Source organism: Musa acuminata, chromosome BXJ3-8 (assembly GCF_036884655.1).
Source record: "Musa acuminata AAA Group cultivar baxijiao chromosome BXJ3-8, Cavendish_Baxijiao_AAA, whole genome shotgun sequence".
Taxonomy (NCBI): Eukaryota; Viridiplantae; Streptophyta; class Magnoliopsida; order Zingiberales; family Musaceae; genus Musa; species Musa acuminata.
The window spans coordinates 52,610,331-52,637,232 of record NC_088356.1 but is presented as its reverse complement, the minus strand read 5'-3'; the positions used below and the strand labels follow the sequence as shown (position 1 = coordinate 52,637,232).

The following is a 26,902-nucleotide window of genomic DNA, read 5'->3' as shown; positions in this document are numbered from 1 at the left end:
CATATACAAATAACTCATAACAACACACACTACACACAACGCACATATCTTAACAACACACTATATACAACACACACACACACAACACACATACAACTCATAACAACGCACACGCATAGCATACACAACACACACATATACACACAACTCATCACAACATACGCATCATAACAACACACACAACACACATATAAATATAACATACACAATACACACACAATTCATAACAACACACACACACGCTTAACATACACAACTCATACACATATACACATGACTCATAACACAAACACACATACACACACAACTTATAACACGCACAAATACACACAACTCGTAATATACAAACAGACGACATAAACATAACACACACAACACACACACATACACACAACTCATAAGATCTAAGCAAATTTCATTGTATATACAAAATAATTTCTCCATTTCAACAATTGCTAATACATCCGAAGTAATTTAAACATTTTTTATAATAGAATCCTAGTTACTGATGTACCTTTCACATGTTTCAAAACACGAGTAACATGCTTGGTTTTCGTATCCCAAACTCTGACAATACCATCTTCAGTCCCAGACACTAGAGTAACTCCATCCGTGCTAAATGCTAGGCATGTTATTGCCTTACTGGATGACAAAAACAGCTTAAAGTAAATCACGAAAAGGAAAATGTTGAAGAAGAAAGCAAAATTGTGATTGAATCAATATACAAGATACAGAAAGTGCACTAGAAGTACAAATATGTCTAACACATCTTGCAGTAACAAGACAATGACGATTTCCCAATTGAAACTTAACAAGGGTCAACAAAACATGAAACAATTATGATTACCCACAGAGCTTAGACTAAGCATTGAAGTTACACCTATATATTAGTGCATATAAGCATGCATGCAAGTCAAACTGTAAGCTAAATTACTTTAGTTATGTATCTCTCTAATGTAAAATGTTAAAGTCAAAAAAATATTTCAGCTAAATATTTCTTATAAAAGAAAGCGATTAAAGTCTTTTGGAAAAAAAAAATAAAAAATAAGCAAAACCTTTGGTAAACAGACTCTTGGAACCCCAGGTCTTCTACTACTGTTATACTTGATGCAGCCGAACAAACAATAAGGGCAGGAAAAGATGGTGAGATGTAAAATTCCAAGACCCAAAGGTAAAGTTAAATTGACTTTTGAGGAAATGCAGAATGACAAGCTTACATGAAAAATTCAAAACTAAAACATCAAGATAAAGGCAATTTGGAAATAGAAAGCATCAAATACAACAAACCTCTTATATATCTAAGAACACAAATTAGATATATACAGTATAGTCTCTTCATAGAAATTTGCCAGAACACACAAAACACAATTGTTGGTAAATATATACATGTATATAAGTGATTATCAAAACTGACTAACAGCATATTGAGACCTGTGATCATACAAGGCACCAATGATGAACATCCCGTGTATGCTGTTGCGGTTGCATTCAGCATTTAGCGCTGCAATATATATTTTGCCATCTCGGCCACCAGCATAGAACACATGCTCCCCAAGATCCATTACAATAGCATCAATTATGGAAGGAAACGTAATGCTCCTCAATAACAAACCCTCATATAGGCTCCATATCTGGAACATATGCAGTAGTCAAAAGAAGTTATCTTCAAAATCTAAAATACAAACATAGACAATTAGCACTGGGAGGAAGGGGGATCAATTTTCTAACAACAGATTAAAATTATCTTTTCAGTTCAACATATAAGTAAATTAAGTTAAGCTTGCAGTAATAGAACTGACATTCTGCAAAAAAGGTGGTCATACCATTGAGGGCACCTTGACCCTAATAAGCATCTATAATCTACTTTATCATTACATTCATCAGGTCAAAGTTTAAATTGGGCTAGGACAAAGAAAGAATAAAGCAAATAACTTTTGTTCAAGCTACCAAGATACTGCCACTACAGTAAAATTTTGAAAAGAAAGATTCTTACCATCAGCATGTTCCACTTGAGGAGCAGAGTTAGACTTTGTTTTGAAACAAAAACTAAGAGTAAGTTACGAGGTAATATATTATAAGTCATCATCTAATTCAGGGAAATTAACCTCTTAATTCAGATGCATCATTTATGTACCTCAAAATTTTTCAGTAGAAGTTACACAACAGTGAAGTCCCTCGGCATCTGGTTGTGTTCCTATTGACAACTAATTTCCTAATATAACCAACTACTCTTTTCAAAGAAGTACAAAGTGTAACAACTAACGAACCTTACATGTTCGATCCTCTGAGGTTGAGATGATAATGGAGTTGCATAACCCATGTCCCGTAACAACATCGGTGACACGTAAAGCATGTTCCGAAAAGCTATATCTATAAAGAACACCAGCAGAAGCCTTTGCCATGTCATCAAACATTACAAAAATCATATTAGCATTTTAGACAAGACAACATAAAGGAACAATTTCGACAAGAAAAAAACTAAGTAAGAATTACATACATCATAAGGGATCAAACTCTGACAGAGCCATCCTCAGACCCTGATATTAGCAAAGACTCGTCCTTGGAGAGAGTGAGACAGGTGACAGACCGATAATGTGCATGCCACCATGTGAGCAATTTCCCACTAGCAACCTTGATAAATTTAAAGATAAATCTAAGCTTTTATCATGAGTGTTTCTATGAAGAGAGGGAGCTAACAAGACAAACATTAGAAAACAAAACAAAACAAACTTTGACATCAAAACCAAAATGAAAGCATAATACGGCCCCTTTGACTTTAAACAAGGTGGATGAGAGAATCAAGAACAGATTTGGACACACAGACCAAAAGTCGTGCATCAAAATTTGAGTCCCAAGCAGACGGAAAATTCTCATACCAGTGTCTTAAAGAGAAGACAGACAGAAAAAGCAAATCTTACCTAAGAAATCAGAAGTGGAAAAGCAAAAGATTACCTCCCATTGGTAGATAATGCCGGATGGTCCTCCTCCCATGACGTAAGTGCCTTCTGAATTGGAAACAAGCGGTCCAATCGGCTCAACCGGGAAGCTCCTAACTTCCACCTGAGGCTGAAACATAGAGCGAGAATTATGAGATCGTTTATCCAACACGAGTATGAAACAGGGCGTGAAGTGGAGATGTGGAAGAAAGGTTCGGATTAGGACTCACCTTATCCCAGGACCAGAAGAAAATGGGGCAAGAGGCGGAGGAAGGGGAATCGCGGAGCTGCGAGGAAGCGAGAAAGCGACCGGCTATGGAGAGGAGGCCATGTGGAGCGGAGGAGCATGAGCGGTACCGGAGCTGCTCGAAGCCCGAGCGTAGGTCCCAACAACCGAAGCCGACGTCCACCGGGGAGGAGGCGATCACCACTTCCATCGGTGGCGAAGAGGCGCCGCCAAAGAAAGAAGGGGTTTTTGAGGATTTTAGAGTAGGCGTTTCGGATCACGAGAATATAAACGGAGCTCGCGGGCTACCAAGGTGCGTATATGCTATCTCTGTCACCTTCAAGCAAAATATGAGCAGAACACACAAACCCTAAATTCTAAACCCTAAACCCTAAACCCTAAACCCTAAAGTAAACACTAAACCCTAAACCCTAAACCCTAAAACCCTAAACCCTAAACCCTAAAACCCTAAACCCTAACCCTAAACCCTAAACCCTAAAACCCTAAATCCTAAAAACCTAAACCCTAAAACCCTGAAACCCTAAACCCTGAACCCTAAAACCCTAAAACCCTAAACCTAAACACTATAATACACATATACACACAACACATAACACACTACACACTACACACATACACACAACACACACAAAAACAATACAACATAAACAACACACACTATACAACACACAATACATACACAACAAAAACACACATAACATACACAACACACACACAATACATATACATACACACAAGAAAATAACACAAACAATACACAAACAACACATAACACACGCTATACATACACAATACACATACACACAACACACATTAAAATAACACACACAACACACAATACACATATACACACAACACAATACACATACAAACAACACACTACATACACAATACAGACAAAAACAATACAATAACATAAACAACACAAACATAATACACATACACACAACACACAATACATACACACAACACACACTACAAATATACATACACGCTACACACACACAACACATGCTACACACGCACTATATACATACACAATACACACACATACACATACAATATAACACTACACACACACAACACAATACACATACACACAATACAGACAAATAACACACACACAATAAACAACACATATGAAAATAACACAAACAATACACACAATACACATACAAATAACACATAACACACACTACACATACACAATACACATTCACACAACACACACACACACAATAAACAACACACACAAAAATAACACAAACAACACACACAATACACATATAAATATACACAACACATAACATACAATACACATACACACAACACAATACACACAACACACAAAAATAATATAACAACATAAACAATACACACAACACACACAACACATACTACACACACTACATAGAAACATAATATACATAACACAAACACATACACACACAATACACATACACACGATAAACAACACATGAAAATAACACAAACAACATATAATACACACTACACATACATAATACACAACACGTGAAAATAATACAAATACACACAATACACATACACACTACACACTACACACTACACACTACACACAATACACATAAAAACAATACGATAACATACACAACACATACTACACACACACAACACACTACAACACATACTATACACACATAACATACACAACACATACTACACACACACTACACACAACATTACACATATGCACAATACACATACAAACAACACACACTACACATACACACACTACACACAACATTACACATACACACAACACATACTATACACGCACTACATACATACACAATACACATACACATACAACATAACACTACACACAACACAATACACATACACACAACACAGACACATAACACACACACAATAAACAACACATGAAAATAATACAAACAATACACATATACAAACAACACAACACACACAATACACACACAATACACACAACAACCACACACAATAAACAACACACACAAAAATAACACAAACAACACACACAATACACATTATATATACACAACGTATAACACATAATACATATACACACTACACACACTACACACAAAAATAATATAACAACACAAACAACACACACACAATATACATACACACAACATATACTACGCACATACTTCATACATACATAACATACATAACACAAACACATGCACATACAACTGGTAACAACACACACACATAACATACACAAAATACACACAACAAACACACATAACACACACATAATAAACAACACACACGAAAATAACATAAATAATACACACAATACTATACACACAACAAATAAAACACACTACAAATACACAATATACAAACACACAACACACACACACACAATAAACAATACACACGAAAATAACACAAATATAACACACACAATACACATATACACACACAACACATAACATACACTACACATACACAATACAAACACACTACACGCACTACACACTACACACACAACTCACACTAAAACAATACAAGAAAATAAACAACACAAACACAATATACAAACACACAACACATACTACATATACATATAACATACACAACACACACTACATATACACATAACATACACAACACAAACACATAAACACACATCTTTTAACAACACACACATACACGCAACTCATAACACACACTACATAAACACATAACATACACAACACACACACATACACACAAAACTTGTAACAACACACACATAATATACACAATACACACATATACAAATAACTCATAACAACACACACTACACACAACGCACATATCTTAACAACACACTATATACAACACACACACACACAACACACATACAACTCATAACAACGCACACGCATAGCATACACAACACACACATATACACACAACTCATCACAACATACGCATCATAACAACACACACAACACACATATAAATATAACATACACAATACACACACAATTCATAACAACACACACACACGCTTCACATACACAACTCATACACATATACACATGACTCATAACACAAACACACATACACACACAACTTATAACACGCACAAATACACACAACTCGTAATATACAAACAGACGACATAAACATAACACACACAACACACACACATACACACAACTCATAAGATCTAAGCAAATTTCATTGTATATACAAAATAATTTCTCCATTTCAACAATTGCTAATACATCCGAAGTAATTTAAACATTTTTTATAATAGAATCCTAGTTACTGATGTACCTTTCACATGTTTCAAAAGACGAGTAACATGCTTGGTTTTCGTATCCCAAACTCTGACAATACCATCTTCAGTCCCAGACACTAGAGTAACTCCATCCGTGCTAAATGCTAGGCATGTTATTGCCTTACTAGATGACAAAAACAGCTTAAAGTAAATCACGAAAAGGAAAATGTTGAAGAAGAAAGCAAAATTGTGATTGAATCAATATGCAAGATACAGAAAGTGCACTAGAAGTACAAATATGTCTAACACATCTTGCAGTAATAAGACAATGACGATTTCCCAATTGAAACTTAACAAGGGTCAACAAAACATGAAACAATTATGATTACCCACAGAGCTTAGACTAAGCATTGAAGTTACACCTATATATTAGTGCATATAAGCATGCATGCAAGTCAAACTGTAAGCTAAATTACTTTAGTTATATATCTCTCTAATGTAAAATGTTAAAGTCAAAAAAATATTTCAGCTAAATATTTCTTATAAAAGAAAGCGATTAAAGTCTTTTGGGAAAAAAAAATCAAAAATAAGCAAAACCTTTGGTAAACAGACTCTTGGAACCCCAGGTCTTCTACTACTGTTATACTTGATGCAGCCGAACAAACAATAAGGGCAGGAAAAGATGGTGAGATGTAAAATTCCAAGACCCAAAGGTAAAGTTAAATTGACTTTTGAGGAAATGCAGAATGACAAGCTTACATGTAAAATTCAAAACTAAAACATCAAGATAAATGCAATTTGGAAATAGAAAGCATCAAATACAACAAACCTCTTATATATCTAAGAACACAAATTAGATATATACAGTATAGTCTCTTCATAGAAATTTGCCAGAACACACAAAACACAATTGTTGGTAAATATATACATGTATATAAGTGATTATCAAAACTAACTAACAGCATATTGAGACCTGTGATCATACAAGGCACCAATGATGAACATCCCGTGTATGCTATTGCGGTTGCATTCAGCATTTAGCGCTGCAATATATATTTTGCCATCTCGGCCACCAGCATAGAACACATGCTCCCCAAGATCCATTACAATAGCATCAATTATGGAAGGAAACGTCATGCTCCTCAATAACAAACCCTCATATAGGCTCCATATCTGGAACGTATGCAGTAGTCAAAAGAAGTTATCTTCAAAATCTAAAATACAAACATAGACAATTAGCACTGGGAGGAAGGGGGATCAATTTTCTAACAACAGATTAAAATTATCTTTTCAGTTCAACATATAAGTAAATTAAGTTAAGCTTGCAGTAATAGAACTGACATTCTGCAAAAAAGGTGGTCATACCATTGAGAGCACCTTGACCCTAATAAGCATCTATAATCTACTTTATCATTACATTCATCAGGTCAAAGTTTAAATTGGGCTAGGACAAAGAAAGAATAAAGCAAATAACTTTTGTTCAAGCTACCAAGATACTGCCACTACAGTAAAATTTTGAAAAGAAAGATTCTTACCATCAGCATGTTCCACTTGAGGAGCAGAGTTAGACTTTGTTTTGAAACAAAAACTAAGAGTAAGTTACGAGGTAATATATTATAAGTCATCATCTAATTCAGGGAAATTAACCTCTTAATTCAGATGCATCATTTATGTACCTCAAAATTTTTCAGTTGAAGTTACACAACAGTGAAGTCCCTCGGCATCTGGTTGTGTTCCTATTGACAACTAATTTCCTAATATAACCAACTACTCTTTTCAAAGAAGTACAAAGTGTAACAACTAACGAACCTTACATGTTCGATCCTCTGAGGTTGAGATGATAATGGAGTTGCATAACCCATGTCCCGTAACAACATCGGTGACACGTAAAGCATGTTCCGAAAAGCTATATCTATAAAGAACACCAGCAGAAGCCTTTGCCATGTCATCAAACATTACAAAAATCATATTAGCATTTTAGACAAGACAACATAAAGGAACAATTTCGACAAGAAAAAAACTAAGTAAGAATTACATACATCATAAGGGATCAAACTCTGACAGAGCCATCCTCAGACCCTGATATTAGCAAAGACTCGTCCTTGGAGAGAGTGAGACAGGTGACAGACCGATAATGTGCATGCCACCATGTGAGCAATTTCCCACTAGCAACCTTGATAAATTTAAAGATAAATCTAAGCTTTTATCATGAGTGTTTCTATGAAGAGAGGGAGCTAACAAGACAAACATTAGAAAACAAAACAAAACAAACTTTGACATCAAAACCAAAATGAAAGCATAATACGGCCCCTTTGACTTTAAACAAGGTGGATGAGAGAATCAAGAACAGATTTGGACACACAGACCAAAAGTCGTGCATCAAAATTTGAGTCCCAAGCAGACGGAAAATTCTCATACCAGTGTCTTAAAGAGAAGACAGACAGAAAAAGCAAATCTTACCTAAGAAATCAGAAGTGGAAAAGCAAAAGATTACCTCCCATTGGTAGATAATGCCGGATGGTCCTCCTCCCATGACGTAAGTGCCTTCTGAATTGGAAACAAGCGGTCCAATCGACTCAACCGGGAAGCTCCTAACTTCCACCTGAGGCTGAAACATAGAGCGAGAATTATGAGATCGTTTATCCAACACGAGTATGAAACAGGGCGTGAAGTGGAGATGTGGAAGAAAGGTTCGGATTAGGACTCACCTTATCCCAGGACCAAAAGAAAATGGGGCAAGAGGCGGAGGAAGGGGAATCGCGGAGCTGCGAGGAAGCGAGAAAGCGGCCGGCTATGGAGAGGAGGCCATGTGGAGCGGAGGAGCATGAGCGGTACCGGAGCTGCTCGAAGCCCGAGCGTAGGTCCCAACAACCGAAGCCGACGTCCACCGGGGAGGAGGCGATCACCACTTCCATCGGTGGCGAAGAGGCGACGCCAAAGAAAGAAGGGGTTTTTGAGGATTTTAGAGTAGGCGTTTCGGATCACGAGAGTATAAACGGAGCTCGCGGGCTACCAAGGTGCGTATATGCTATCTCTGTCACCTTCAAGCAAAATATGAGCAGAACACACAAACCCTAAACTCTAAACCCTAAACCCTAAACCCTAAACCATATAATACACATATACACACAACACATAACACACTACACACTACACACATACACACAACACACACAAAAACAATACAACATATACAACACACACTATAAAACACACAATACATACACAACAAAAACACACATAACATACACAACACACACACAATACATATACATACACACAAGAAAATAACACAAACAATACACAAACAACACATAACACACGCTATACATACACAATACACATACACACAACACACATTAAAATAACACACACAACACACAATACACATATACACACAACACAATACACATACAAACAACACACTACATACACAATATAGACAAAAACAATACAATAACATAAACAACACAAACATAATACACATACACACAACACACAATACATACACACAACACACACTACACACACACTACAAATATACATACACGCTACACACACACAACACATGCTACACACGCACTATATACATACACAATACACACACATACACATACAATATAACACTACACACATACAACACAATACACATACACACAACACAGACAAATAACACACACACAATAAACAACACATATGAAAATAACACAAACAATACACACAATACACATACAAATAACACATAACACACACTACACATACACAATACACATTCACACAACACACACACACACACAATAAACAACACACACCAAAATAACACAAACAACACACACAATACACATATAAATATACACAACACATAACATACAATACACATACACACAACACACAAAAATAATATAACAACATAAACAATACACACAACACACACTACACATACTACACACACTACATAGAAACATAATATACATAACACAAACACATACACACACAATACACATACACACACACGATAAACAACACATGAAAATAACACAAACAACATATAACACACACTACACATACATAATACACAACACATGAAAATAATACAAATACACACAATACACATACACACTACACACAAAACACATAAAAACAATACGATAACATACACAACACATACTACACACACACAACACACTACAACACATACTATACACACATAACATACACAACACATACTACACACAACATTACACATATGCACAATACACATACAAACAACACACACTACACATACACACACTACACACAACATTACACATACACACAACACATACTATACACGCACTACATACATACACAATACACATACACATACAACATAACACTACACACAACACAATACACATACACACAACACAGACACATAACACACACACAATAAACAACACATGAAAATAATACAAACAATACACATATACAAACAACACAACACACACAATACACACACAATACACACAACAACCACACACAATATACAACACACATAAAAATAACACAAACAACACACACAATACACATTATATATACACAACGTATAACACATAATACATATACACACTACACACACTACACACAAAAATAATATAACAACACAAACAACACACACACAATATACATACACACAACATATACTACGCACATACTTCATACATACATAACATACATAACACAAACACATACACATACAACTGGTAACAACACACACACATAACATACACAACATACACACAATACATATACACACAACAAACACACATAACACACACATAATAAACAACACACACGAAAATAACATAAATAATACACACAATACTATACACACAACAAATAAAACACACTACAAATACACAATATACAAACACACAACACACACACACACAATAAACAATACACACGAAAATAACACAAATATAACACACACAATACACATATACACACACAACACATAACATACACTACACATACACAATACACACACACTACACGCACTACACACTACACACACAACTCACACTAAAACAATACAATAAAATAAACAACACAAACACAATATACAAACACACAACACATACTACATATACACATAACATACACAACACACACTACATATACACATAACATACACAACACAAACACATAAACACACATCTTTTAACAACACACACATACACGCAACTCATAACACACACTACATAAACACATAACATACACAACACACACACATACACACAAAACTTGTAACAACACACACATAATATACACAATACACACATATACAAATAACTCATAACAACACACACTACACACAACGCACATATCTTAACAACACACTATATACAACACACACACACACAACACACATACAACTCATAACAACGCACACGAATAGCATACACAACGCACACATATACACACAACTCATCACAACATACGCATCATAACAACACACACAACACACATATAAATATAACATACACAATACACACACAATTCATAACAACACACACACACGCTTAACATACACAACTCATACACATATACACATGACTCATAACACAAACACACATACACACACAACTTATAACACGCACAAATACACACAACTCGTAATATACAAACAGACGACATAAACATAACACACACAACACACACACATACACACAACTCATAAGATCTAAGCAAATTTCATTGTATATACAAAATAATTTCTCCATTTCAACAATTGCTAATACATCCGAAGTAATTTAAACATTTTTTATAATAGAATCCTAGTTACCGATGTACCTTTCACATGTTTCAAAACACGAGTAACATGCTTGGTTTTCGTATCCCAAACTCTGACAATACCATCTTCAGTCCCAGACACTAGAGTAACTCCATCCGTGCTAAATGCTAGGCATGTTATTGCCTTACTAGATGACAAAAACAGCTTAAAGTAAATCACGAAAAGGAAAATGTTGAAGAAGAAAGCAAAATTGTGATTGAATCAATATACAAGATACAGAAAGTGCACTAGAAGTACAAATATGTCTAACACATCTTGCAGTAACAAGACAATGACGATTTCCCAATTGAAACTTAACAAGGGTCAACAAAACATGAAACAATTATGATTACCCACAGAGCTTAGACTAAGCATTGAAGTTACACCTATATATTAGTGCATATAAGCATGCATGCAAGTCAAACTGTAAGCTAAATTACTTTAGTTATGTATCTCTCTAATGTAAAATGTTAAAGTCAAAAAAATATTTCAGCTAAATATTTCTTATAAAAGAAAGTGATTAAAGTCTTTTGGAAAAAAAAAATCAAAAATAAGCAAAACCTTTGGTAAACAGACTCTTGGAACCCCAGGTCTTCTACTACTGTTATACTTGATGCAGCCGAACAAACAATAAGGGCAGGAAAAGATGGTGAGATGTAAAATTCCAAGACCCAAAGGTAAAGTTAAATTGACTTTTGAGGAAATGCAGAATGACAAGCTTACATGAAAAATTCAAAACTAAAACATCAAGATAAAGGCAATTTGGAAATAGAAAGCATCAAATACAACAAACCTCTTATATATCTAAGAACACAAATTAGATATATACAGTATAGTCTCTTCATAGAAATTTGCCAGAACACACAAAACACAATTGTTGGTAAATATATACATGTATATAAGTGATTATCAAAACTGACTAACAGCATATTGAGACCTGTGATCATACAAGGCACCAATGATGAACATCCCGTGTATGCTGTTGCGGTTGCATTCAGCATTTAGCGCTGCAATATATATTTTGCCATCTCGGCCACCAGCATAGAACACATGCTCCCCAAGATCCATTACAATAGCATCAATTATGGAAGGAAACGTAATGCTCCTCAATAACAAACCCTCATATAGGCTCCATATCTGGAACATATGCAGTAGTCAAAAGAAGTTATCTTCAAAATCTAAAATACAAACATAGACAATTAGCACTGGGAGGAAGGGGGATCAATTTTCTAACAACAGATTAAAATTATCTTTTCAGTTCAACATATAAGTAAATTAAGTTAAGCTTGCAGTAATAGAACTGACATTCTGCAAAAAAGGTGGTCATACCATTGAGAGCACCTTGACCCTAATAAGCATCTATAATCTACTTTATCATTACATTCATCAGGTCAAAGTTTAAATTGGGCTAGGACAAAGAAAGAATAAAGCAAATAACTTTTGTTCAAGCTACCAAGATACTGCCACTACAGTAAAATTTTGAAAAGAAAGATTCTTACCATCAGCATGTTCCACTTGAGGAGCAGAGTTAGACTTTGTTTTGAAACAAAAACTAAGAGTAAGTTACGAGGTAATATATTATAAGTCATCATCTAATTCAGGGAAATTAACCTCTTAATTCAGATGCATCATTTATGTACCTCAAAATTTTTCAGTTGAAGTTACACAACAGTGAAGTCCCTCGGCATCTGGTTGTGTTCCTATTGACAACTAATTTCCTAATATAACCAACTACTCTTTTCAAAGAAGTACAAAGTGTAACAACTAACGAACCTTACATGTTCGATCCTCTGAGGTTGAGATGATAATGGAGTTGCATAACCCATGTCCCGTAACAACATCGGTGACACGTAAAGCATGTTCCGAAAAGCTATATCTATAAAGAACACCAGCAGAAGCCTTTGCCATGTCATCAAACATTACAAAAATCATATTAGCATTTTAGACAAGACAACATAAAGGAACAATTTCGACAAGAAAAAAACTAAGTAAGAATTACATACATCATAAGGGATCAAACTCTGACAGAGCCATCCTCAGACCCTGATATTAGCAAAGACTCGTCCTTGGAGAGAGTGAGACAGGTGACAGACCGATAATGTGCATGCCACCATGTGAGCAATTTCCCACTAGCAACCTTGATAAATTTAAAGATAAATCTAAGCTTTTATCATGAGTGTTTCTATGAAGAGAGGGAGCTAACAAGACAAACATTAGAAAACAAAACAAAACAAACTTTGACATCAAAACCAAAATGAAAGCATAATACGGCCCCTTTGACTTTAAACAAGGTGGATGAGAGAATCAAGAACAGATTTGGACACACAGACCAAAAGTCGTGCATCAAAATTTGAGTCCCAAGCAGACGGAAAATTCTCATACCAGTGTCTTAAAGAGAAGACAGACAGAAAAAGCAAATCTTACCTAAGAAATCAGAAGTGGAAAAGCAAAAGATTACCTCCCATTGGTAGATAATGCCGGATGGTCCTCCTCCCATGACGTAAGTGCCTTCTGAATTGGAAACAAGCGGTCCAATCGACTCAACCGGGAAGCTCCTAACTTCCACCTGAGGCTGAAACATAGAGCGAGAATTATGAGATCGTTTATCCAACACGAGTATGAAACAGGGCGTGAAGTGGAGATGTGGAAGAAAGGTTCGGATTAGGACTCACCTTATCCCAGGACCAAAAGAAAATGGGGCAAGAGGCGGAGGAAGGGGAATCGCGGAGCTGCGAGGAAGCGAGAAAGCGGCCGGCTATGGAGAGGAGGCCATGTGGAGCGGAGGAGCATGAGCGGTACCGGAGCTGCTCGAAGCCCGAGCGTAGGTCCCAACAACCGAAGCCGACGTCCACCGGGGAGGAGGCGATCACCACTTCCATCGGTGGCGAAGAGGCGACGCCAAAGAAAGAAGGGGTTTTTGAGGATTTTAGAGTAGGCGTTTCGGATCACGAGAGTATAAACGGAGCTCGCGGGCTACCAAGGTGCGTATATGCTATCTCTGTCACCTTCAAGCAAAATATGAGCAGAACACACAAACCCTAAACTCTAAACCCTAAACCCTAAACCCTAAACCATATAATACACATATACACACAACACATAACACACTACACACTACACACATACACACAACACACACAAAAACAATACAACATATACAACACACACTATAAAACACACAATACATACACAACAAAAACACACATAACATACACAACACACACACAATACATATACATACACACAAGAAAATAACACAAACAATACACAAACAACACATAACACACGCTATACATACACAATACACATACACACAACACACATTAAAATAACACACACAACACACAATACACATATACACACAACACAATACACATACAAACAACACACTACATACACAATATAGACAAAAACAATACAATAACATAAACAACACAAACATAATACACATACACACAACACACAATACATACACACAACACACACTACACACACACTACAAATATACATACACGCTACACACACACAACACATGCTACACACGCACTATATACATACACAATACACACACATACACATACAATATAACACTACACACATACAACACAATACACATACACACAACACAGACAAATAACACACACACAATAAACAACACATATGAAAATAACACAAACAATACACACAATACACATACAAATAACACATAACACACACTACACATACACAATACACATTCACACAACACACACACACACACAATAAACAACACACACCAAAATAACACAAACAACACACACAATACACATATAAATATACACAACACATAACATACAATACACATACACACAACACACAAAAATAATATAACAACATAAACAATACACACAACACACACTACACATACTACACACACTACATAGAAACATAATATACATAACACAAACACATACACACACAATACACATACACACACACGATAAACAACACATGAAAATAACACAAACAACATATAACACACACTACACATACATAATACACAACACATGAAAATAATACAAATACACACAATACACATACACACTACACACAAAACACATAAAAACAATACGATAACATACACAACACATACTACACACACACAACACACTACAACACATACTATACACACATAACATACACAACACATACTACACACAACATTACACATATGCACAATACACATACAAACAACACACACTACACATACACACACTACACACAACATTACACATACACACAACACATACTATACACGCACTACATACATACACAATACACATACACATACAACATAACACTACACACAACACAATACACATACACACAACACAGACACATAACACACACACAATAAACAACACATGAAAATAATACAAACAATACACATATACAAACAACACAACACACACAATACACACACAATACACACAACAACCACACACAATATACAACACACATAAAAATAACACAAACAACACACACAATACACATTATATATACACAACGTATAACACATAATACATATACACACTACACACACTACACACAAAAATAATATAACAACACAAACAACACACACACAATATACATACACACAACATATACTACGCACATACTTCATACATACATAACATACATAACACAAACACATACACATACAACTGGTAACAACACACACACATAACATACACAACATACACACAATACATATACACACAACAAACACACATAACACACACATAATAAACAACACACACGAAAATAACATAAATAATACACACAATACTATACACACAACAAATAAAACACACTACAAATACACAATATACAAACACACAACACACACACACACAATAAACAATACACACGAAAATAACACAAATATAACACACACAATACACATATACACACACAACACATAACATACACTACACATACACAATACACACACACTACACGCACTACACACTACACACACAACTCACACTAAAACAATACAATAAAATAAACAACACAAACACAATATACAAACACACAACACATACTACATATACACATAACATACACAACACACACTACATATACACATAACATACACAACACAAACACATAAACACACATCTTTTAACAACACACACATACACGCAACTCATAACACACACTACATAAACACATAACATACACAACACACACACATACACACAAAACTTGTAACAACACACACATAATATACACAATACACACATATACAAATAACTCATAACAACACACACTACACACAACGCACATATCTTAACAACACACTATATACAACACACACACACACAACACACATACAACTCATAACAACGCACACGAATAGCATACACAACGCACACATATACACACAACTCATCACAACATACGCATCATAACAACACACACAACACACATATAAATATAACATACACAATACACACACAATTCATAACAACACACACACACGCTTAACATACACAACTCATACACATATACACATGACTCATAACACAAACACACATACACACACAACTTATAACACGCACAAATACACACAACTCGTAATATACAAACAGACGACATAAACATAACACACACAACACACACACATACACACAACTCATAAGATCTAAGCAAATTTCATTGTATATACAAAATAATTTCTCCATTTCAACAATTGCTAATACATCCGAAGTAATTTAAACATTTTTTATAATAGAATCCTAGTTACCGATGTACCTTTCACATGTTTCAAAACACGAGTAACATGCTTGGTTTTCGTATCCCAAACTCTGACAATACCATCTTCAGTCCCAGACACTAGAGTAACTCCATCCGTGCTAAATGCTAGGCATGTTATTGCCTTACTAGATGACAAAAACAGCTTAAAGTAAATCACGAAAAGGAAAATGTTGAAGAAGAAAGCAAAATTGTGATTGAATCAATATACAAGATACAGAAAGTGCACTAGAAGTACAAATATGTCTAACACATCTTGCAGTAACAAGACAATGACGATTTCCCAATTGAAACTTAACAAGGGTCAACAAAACATGAAACAATTATGATTACCCACAGAGCTTAGACTAAGCATTGAAGTTACACCTATATATTAGTGCATATAAGCATGCATGCAAGTCAAACTGTAAGCTAAATTACTTTAGTTATGTATCTCTCTAATGTAAAATGTTAAAGTCAAAAAAATATTTCAGCTAAATATTTCTTATAAAAGAAAGTGATTAAAGTCTTTTGGAAAAAAAAAATCAAAAATAAGCAAAACCTTTGGTAAACAGACTCTTGGAACCCCAGGTCTTCTACTACTGTTATACTTGATGCAGCCGAACAAACAATAAGGGCAGGAAAAGATGGTGAGATGTAAAATTCCAAGACCCAAAGGTAAAGTTAAATTGACTTTTGAGGAAATGCAGAATGACAAGCTTACATGAAAAATTCAAAACTAAAACATCAAGATAAAGGCAATTTGGAAATAGAAAGCATCAAATACAACAAACCTCTTATATATCTAAGAACACAAATTAGATATATACAGTATAGTCTCTTCATAGAAATTTGCCAGAACACACAAAACACAATTGTTGGTAAATATATACATGTATATAAGTGATTATCAAAACTGACTAACAGCATATTGAGACCTGTGATCATACAAGGCACCAATGATGAACATCCCGTGTATGCTGTTGCGGTTGCATTCAGCATTTAGCGCTGCAATATATATTTTGCCATCTCGGCCACCAGCATAGAACACATGCTCCCCAAGATCCATTACAATAGCATCAATTATGGAAGGAAACGTAATGCTCCTCAATAACAAACCCTCATATAGGCTCCATATCTGGAACATATGCAGTAGTCAAAAGAAGTTATCTTCAAAATCTAAAATACAAACATAGACAATTAGCACTGGGAGGAAGGGGGATCAATTTTCTAACAACAGATTAAAATTATCTTTTCAGTTCAACATATAAGTAAATTAAGTTAAGCTTGCAGTAATAGAACTGACATTCTGCAAAAAAGGTGGTCATACCATTGAGAGCACCTTGACCCTAATAAGCATCTATAATCTACTTTATCATTACATTCATCAGGTCAAAGTTTAAATTGGGCTAGGACAAAGAAAGAATAAAGCAAATAACTTTTGTTCAAGCTACCAAGATACTGCCACTACAGTAAAATTTTGAAAAGAAAGATTCTTACCATCAGCATGTTCCACTTGAGGAGCAGAGTTAGACTTTGTTTTGAAACAAAAACTAAGAGTAAGTTACGAGGTAATATATTATAAGTCATCATCTAATTCAGGGAAATTAACCTCTTAATTCAGATGCATCATTTATGTACCTCAAAATTTTTCAGTTGAAGTTACACAACAGTGAAGTCCCTCGGCATCTGGTTGTGTTCCTATTGACAACTAATTTCCTAATATAACCAACTACTCTTTTCAAAGAAGTACAAAGTGTAACAACTAACGAACCTTACATGTTCGATCCTCTGAGGTTGAGATGATAATGGAGTTGCATAACCCATGTCCCGTAACAACATCGGTGACACGTAAAGCATGTTCCGAAAAGCTATATCTATAAAGAACACCAGCAGAAGCCTTTGCCATGTCATCAAACATTACAAAAATCATATTAGCATTTTAGACAAGACAACATAAAGGAACAATTTCGACAAGAAAAAAACTAAGTAAGAATTACATACATCATAAGGGATCAAACTCTGACAGAGCCATCCTCAGACCCTGATATTAGCAAAGACTCGTCCTTGGAGAGAGTGAGACAGGTGACAGACCGATAATGTGCATGCCACCATGTGAGCAATTTCCCACTAGCAACCTTGATAAATTTAAAGATAAATCTAAGCTTTTATCATGAGTGTTTCTATGAAGAGAGGGAGCTAACAAGACAAACATTAGAAAACAAAACAAAACAAACTTTGACATCAAAACCAAAATGAAAGCATAATACGGCCCCTTTGACTTTAAACAAGGTGGATGAGAGAATCAAGAACAGATTTGGACACACAGACCAAAAGTCGTGCATCAAAATTTGAGTCCCAAGCAGACGGAAAATTCTCATACCAGTGTCTTAAAGAGAAGACAGACAGAAAAAGCAAATCTTACCTAAGAAATCAGAAGTGGAAAAGCAAAAGATTACCTCCCATTGGTAGATAATGCCGGATGGTCCTCCTCCCATGACGTAAGTGCCTTCTGAATTGGAAACAAGCGGTCCAATCGACTCAACCGGGAAGCTCCTAACTTCCACCTGAGGCTGAAACATAGAGCGAGAATTATGAGATCGTTTATCCAACACGAGTATGAAACAGGGCGTGAAGTGGAGATGTGGAAGAAAGGTTCGGATTAGGACTCACCTTATCCCAGGACCAAAAGAAAATGGGGCAAGAGGCGGAGGAAGGGGAATCGCGGAGCTGCGAGGAAGCGAGAAAGCGGCCGGCTATGGAGAGGAGGCCATGTGGAGCGGAGGAGCATGAGCGGTACCGGAGCTGCTCGAAGCCCGAGCGTAGGTCCCAACAACCGAAGCCGACGTCCACCGGGGAGGAGGCGATCACCACTTCCATCGGTGGCGAAGAGGCGACGCCAAAGAAAGAAGGGGTTTTTGAGGATTTTAGAGTAGGCGTTTCGGATCACGAGAGTATAAACGGAGCTCGCGGGCTACCAAGGTGCGTATATGCTATCTCTGTCACCTTCAAGCAAAATATGAGCAGAACACACAAACCCTAAACTCTAAACCCTAAACCCTAAACCCTAAACCATATAATACACATATACACACAACACATAACACACTACACACTACACACATACACACAACACACACAAAAACAATACAACATATACAACACACACTATAAAACACACAATACATACACAACAAAAACACACATAACATACACAACACACACACAATACATATACATACACACAAGAAAATAACACAAACAATACACAAACAACACATAACACACGCTATACATACACAATACACATACACACAACACACATTAAAATAACACACACAACACACAATACACATATACACACAACACAATACACATACAAACAACACACTACATACACAATATAGACAAAAACAATACAATAACATAAACAACACAAACATAATACACATACACACAACACACAATACATACACACAACACACACTACACACACACTACAAATATACATACACGCTACACACACACAACACATGCTACACACGCACTATATACATACACAATACACACACATACACATACAATATAACACTACACACATACAACACAATACACATACACACAACACAGACAAATAACACACACACAATAAACAACACATATGAAAATAACACAAACAATACACACAATACACATACAAATAACACATAACACACACTACACATACACAATACACATTCACACAACACACACACACACACAATAAACAACACACACCAAAATAACACAAACAACACACACAATACACATATAAATATACACAACACATAACATACAATACACATACACACAACACACAAAAATAATATAACAACATAAACAATACACACAACACACACTACACATACTACACACACTACATAGAAACATAATATACATAACACAAACACATACACACACAATACACATACACACACACGATAAACAACACATGAAAATAACACAAACAACATATAACACACACTACACATACATAATACACAACACATGAAAATAATACAAATACACACAATACACATACACACTACACACAAAACACATAAAAACAATACGATAACATACACAACACATACTACACACACACAACACACTACAACACATACTATACACACATAACATACACAACACATACTACACACAACATTACACATATGCACAATACACATACAAACAACACACACTACACATACACACACTACACACAACATTACACATACACACAACACATACTATACACGCACTACATACATACACAATACACATACACATACAACATAACACTACACACAACACAATACACATACACACAACACAGACACATAACACACACACAATAAACAACACATGAAAATAATACAAACAATACACATATACAAACAACACAACACACACAATACACACACAATACACACAACAACCACACACAATATACAACACACATAAAAATAACACAAACAACACACACAATACACATTATATATACACAACGTATAACACATAATACATATACACACTACACACACTACACACAAAAATAATATAACAACACAAACAACACACACACAATATACATACACACAACATATACTACGCACATACTTCATACATACATAACATACATAACACAAACACATACACATACAACTGGTAACAACACACACACATAACATACACAACATACACACAATACATATACACACAACAAACACACATAACACACACATAATAAACAACACACACGAAAATAACATAAATAATACACACAATACTATACACACAACAAATAAAACACACTACAAATACACAATATACAAACACACAACACACACACACACAATAAACAATACACACGAAAATAACACAAATATAACACACACAATACACATATACACACACAACACATAACATACACTACACATACACAATACACACACACTACACGCACTACACACTACACACACAACTCACACTAAAACAATACAATAAAATAAACAACACAAACACAATATACAAACACACAACACATACTACATATACACATAACATACACAACACACACTACATATACACATAACATACACAACACAAACACATAAACACACATCTTTTAACAACACACACATACACGCAACTCATAACACACACTACATAAACACATAACATACACAACACACACACATACACACAAAACTTGTAACAACACACACATAATATACACAATACACACATATACAAATAACTCATAACAACACACACTACACACAACGCACATATCTTAACAACACACTATATACAACACACACACACACAACACACATACAACTCATAACAACGCACACGAATAGCATACACAACGCACACATATACACACAACTCATCACAACATACGCATCATAACAACACACACAACACACATATAAATATAACATACACAATACACACACAATTCATAACAACACACACACACGCTTAACATACACAACTCATACACATATACACATGACTCATAACACAAACACACATACACACACAACTTATAACACGCACAAATACACACAACTCGTAATATACAAACAGACGACATAAACATAACACACACAACACACACACATACACACAACTCATAAGATCTAAGCAAATTTCATTGTATATACAAAATAATTTCTCCATTTCAACAATTGCTAATACATCCGAAGTAATTTAAACATTTTTTATAATAGAATCCTAGTTACCGATGTACCTTTCACATGTTTCAAAACACGAGTAACATGCTTGGTTTTCGTATCCCAAACTCTGACAATACCATCTTCAGTCCCAGACACTAGAGTAACTCCATCCGTGCTAAATGCTAGGCATGTTATTGCCTTACTAGATGACAAAAACAGCTTAAAGTAAATCACGAAAAGGAAAATGTTGAAGAAGAAAGCAAAATTGTGATTGAATCAATATACAAGATACAGAAAGTGCACTAGAAGTACAAATATGTCTAACACATCTTGCAGTAACAAGACAATGACGATTTCCCAATTGAAACTTAACAAGGGTCAACAAAACATGAAACAATTATGATTACCCACAGAGCTTAGACTAAGCATTGAAGTTACACCTATATATTAGTGCATATAAGCATGCATGCAAGTCAAACTGTAAGCTAAATTACTTTAGTTATGTATCTCTCTAATGTAAAATGTTAAAGTCAAAAAAATATTTCAGCTAAATATTTCTTATAAAAGAAAGTGATTAAAGTCTTTTGGAAAAAAAAAATCAAAAATAAGCAAAACCTTTGGTAAACAGACTCTTGGAACCCCAGGTCTTCTACTACTGTTATACTTGATGCAGCCGAACAAACAATAAGGGCAGGAAAAGATGGTGAGATGTAAAATTCCAAGACCCAAAGGTAAAGTTAAATTGACTTTTGAGGAAATGCAGAATGACAAGCTTACATGAAAAATTCAAAACTAAAACATCAAGATAAAGGCAATTTGGAAATAGAAAGCATCAAATACAACAAACCTCTTATATATCTAAGAACACAAATTAGATATATACAGTATAGTCTCTTCATAGAAATTTGCCAGAACACACAAAACACAATTGTTGGTAAATATATACATGTATATAAGTGATTATCAAAACTGACTAACAGCATATTGAGACCTGTGATCATACAAGGCACCAATGATGAACATCCCGTGTATGCTGTTGCGGTTGCATTCAGCATTTAGCGCTGCAATATATATTTTGCCATCTCGGCCACCAGCATAGAACACATGCTCCCCAAGATCCATTACAATAGCATCAATTATGGAAGGAAACGTAATGCTCCTCAATAACAAACCCTCATATAGGCTCCATATCTGGAACATATGCAGTAGTCAAAAGAAGTTATCTTCAAAATCTAAAATACAAACATAGACAATTAGCACTGGGAGGAAGGGGGATCAATTTTCTAACAACAGATTAAAATTATCTTTTCAGTTCAACATATAAGTAAATTAAGTTAAGCTTGCAGTAATAGAACTGACATTCTGCAAAAAAGGTGGTCATACCATTGAGAGCACCTTGACCCTAATAAGCATCTATAATCTACTTTATCATTACATTCATCAGGTCAAAGTTTAAATTGGGCTAGGACAAAGAAAGAATAAAGCAAATAACTTTTGTTCAAGCTACCAAGATACTGCCACTACAGTAAAATTTTGAAAAGAAAGATTCTTACCATCAGCATGTTCCACTTGAGGAGCAGAGTTAGACTTTGTTTTGAAACAAAAACTAAGAGTAAGTTACGAGGTAATATATTATAAGTCATCATCTAATTCAGGGAAATTAACCTCTTAATTCAGATGCATCATTTATGTACCTCAAAATTTTTCAGTTGAAGTTACACAACAGTGAAGTCCCTCGGCATCTGGTTGTGTTCCTATTGACAACTAATTTCCTAATATAACCAACTACTCTTTTCAAAGAAGTACAAAGTGTAACAACTAACGAACCTTACATGTTCGATCCTCTGAGGTTGAGATGATAATGGAGTTGCATAACCCATGTCCCGTAACAACATCGGTGACACGTAAAGCATGTTCCGAAAAGCTATATCTATAAAGAACACCAGCAGAAGCCTTTGCCATGTCATCAAACATTACAAAAATCATATTAGCATTTTAGACAAGACAACATAAAGGAACAATTTCGACAAGAAAAAAACTAAGTAAGAATTACATACATCATAAGGGATCAAACTCTGACAGAGCCATCCTCAGACCCTGATATTAGCAAAGACTCGTCCTTGGAGAGAGTGAGACAGGTGACAGACCGATAATGTGCATGCCACCATGTGAGCAATTTCCCACTAGCAACCTTGATAAATTTAAAGATAAATCTAAGCTTTTATCATGAGTGTTTCTATGAAGAGAGGGAGCTAACAAGACAAACATTAGAAAACAAAACAAAACAAACTTTGACATCAAAACCAAAATGAAAGCATAATACGGCCCCTTTGACTTTAAACAAGGTGGATGAGAGAATCAAGAACAGATTTGGACACACAGACCAAAAGTCGTGCATCAAAATTTGAGTCCCAAGCAGACGGAAAATTCTCATACCAGTGTCTTAAAGAGAAGACAGACAGAAAAAGCAAATCTTACCTAAGAAATCAGAAGTGGAAAAGCAAAAGATTACCTCCCATTGGTAGATAATGCCGGATGGTCCTCCTCCCATGACGTAAGTGCCTTCTGAATTGGAAACAAGCGGTCCAATCGGCTCAAACGGGAAGCTCCTAACTTCCACCTGAGGCTGAAACATAGAGCGAGAATTATGAGATCGTTTATCCAACACGAGTATGAAACAGGGCGTGAAGTGGAGATGTGGAAGAAAGGTTCGGATTAGGACTCACCTTATCCCAGGACCAGAAGAAAATGGGGCAAGAGGCGGAGGAAGGGGAATCGCGGAGCTGCGAGGAAGCGAGAAAGCGACCGGCTATGGAGAGGAGGCCATGTGGAGCGGAGGAGCATGAGCGGTACCGGAGCTGCTCGAAGCCCGAGCGTAGGTCCCAACAACCGAAGCCGACGTCCACCGGGGAGGAGGCGATCACCACTTCCATCGGTGGCGAAGAGGCGCCGCCAAAGAAAGAAGGGGTTTTTGAGGATTTTAGAGTAGGCGTTTCGGATCACGAGAGTATAAACGGAGCTCGCGGGCTACCAAGGTGCGTATATGCTATCTCTGTCACCTTCAAGCGAAATATGAGCAGAACACACAAACCCTAAACCCTAAAACCTAAACCCTAAAACCTAAACCCTAAACCCTAAAGTAAACACTAAACC

General features: G+C 35.7%; 5 protein-coding genes and 1 pseudogene across 8 annotated transcripts in view; all 6 read right to left on the bottom strand.

Annotated features, from left to right (window-relative positions):
• Nucleotides 1-2,490, bottom strand: part of LOC135644748 (protein ROOT INITIATION DEFECTIVE 3-like) — a 2,663-nt gene extending 173 nt beyond the window's left edge. The window contains exons 1-3 of the mRNA XM_065162623.1: nt 2,268-2,490; nt 1,432-1,631; nt 1-642 (exon numbers count right to left, since the gene is read on the bottom strand). The exon at nt 1-642 is cut by the window's left edge and continues 173 nt beyond it. Coding sequence (XP_065018695.1) covers nt 486-642; nt 1,432-1,631; nt 2,268-2,426 — 516 coding nt within the window. The 5' untranslated portion in view covers nt 2,427-2,490 and the 3' untranslated portion in view covers nt 1-485. The remainder of the gene's footprint in view (nt 643-1,431; nt 1,632-2,267) is intronic.
• LOC135644750 (protein ROOT INITIATION DEFECTIVE 3-like) lies at nt 2,268-3,550 on the bottom strand. Its single transcript, XM_065162624.1, has 4 exons — nt 3,167-3,550; nt 2,953-3,066; nt 2,498-2,631; nt 2,268-2,393 (listed from the first exon to the last, which is right to left on the bottom strand). The coding sequence occupies exons 1-3, from the start codon at nt 3,371-3,373 to the stop codon at nt 2,509-2,511; spliced, it is 444 nt and encodes a 147-aa protein (XP_065018696.1). The 5' UTR covers nt 3,374-3,550; the 3' UTR covers nt 2,268-2,393; nt 2,498-2,508.
• A 151-nt stretch (nt 3,551-3,701) lies between these two features.
• On the bottom strand, nt 3,702-18,182 carry LOC135644868 (protein ROOT INITIATION DEFECTIVE 3-like). 4 transcript variants are annotated; one of them, XM_065162808.1, is made up of 7 exons: nt 18,045-18,182; nt 14,918-15,243; nt 14,704-14,817; nt 14,249-14,382; nt 14,019-14,144; nt 12,266-13,382; nt 9,444-9,464 (listed from the first exon to the last, which is right to left on the bottom strand). In XM_065162808.1, exons 2-4 carry the CDS (start codon nt 15,122-15,124, stop codon nt 14,260-14,262), a joined length of 444 nt encoding a protein of 147 aa, XP_065018880.1. In that variant the 5' UTR covers nt 15,125-15,243; nt 18,045-18,182; the 3' UTR covers nt 9,444-9,464; nt 12,266-13,382; nt 14,019-14,144; nt 14,249-14,259. The 4 variants fall into 4 exon arrangements, with proteins under 4 accessions (XP_065018882.1, XP_065018881.1, XP_065018879.1 ...); XM_065162810.1 differs by lacking the exons at nt 14,249-14,382; nt 14,704-14,817; nt 14,918-15,243; nt 18,045-18,182 and adding exons at nt 3,702-6,614; nt 7,404-8,603; nt 8,925-9,038 and having other exon boundaries at nt 9,139-9,464; nt 14,019-14,231; XM_065162807.1 differs by having other exon boundaries at nt 9,366-13,382.
• LOC135644867 (protein ROOT INITIATION DEFECTIVE 3-like) lies at nt 15,129-20,013 on the bottom strand. Its single transcript, XM_065162806.1, has 3 exons — nt 19,798-20,013; nt 18,962-19,161; nt 15,129-18,172 (listed from the first exon to the last, which is right to left on the bottom strand). Exons 1-3 carry the CDS (start codon nt 19,954-19,956, stop codon nt 18,016-18,018), a joined length of 516 nt encoding a protein of 171 aa, XP_065018878.1. The 5' UTR covers nt 19,957-20,013; the 3' UTR covers nt 15,129-18,015.
• LOC135644869 (protein ROOT INITIATION DEFECTIVE 3-like) lies at nt 19,798-20,903 on the bottom strand. Its single transcript, XM_065162811.1, has 4 exons — nt 20,697-20,903; nt 20,483-20,596; nt 20,028-20,161; nt 19,798-19,923 (listed from the first exon to the last, which is right to left on the bottom strand). Exons 1-3 carry the CDS (start codon nt 20,901-20,903, stop codon nt 20,039-20,041), a joined length of 444 nt encoding a protein of 147 aa, XP_065018883.1. The 3' UTR covers nt 19,798-19,923; nt 20,028-20,038.
• On the bottom strand, nt 20,892-26,902 carry LOC135644870 (protein ROOT INITIATION DEFECTIVE 3-like; annotated as a pseudogene).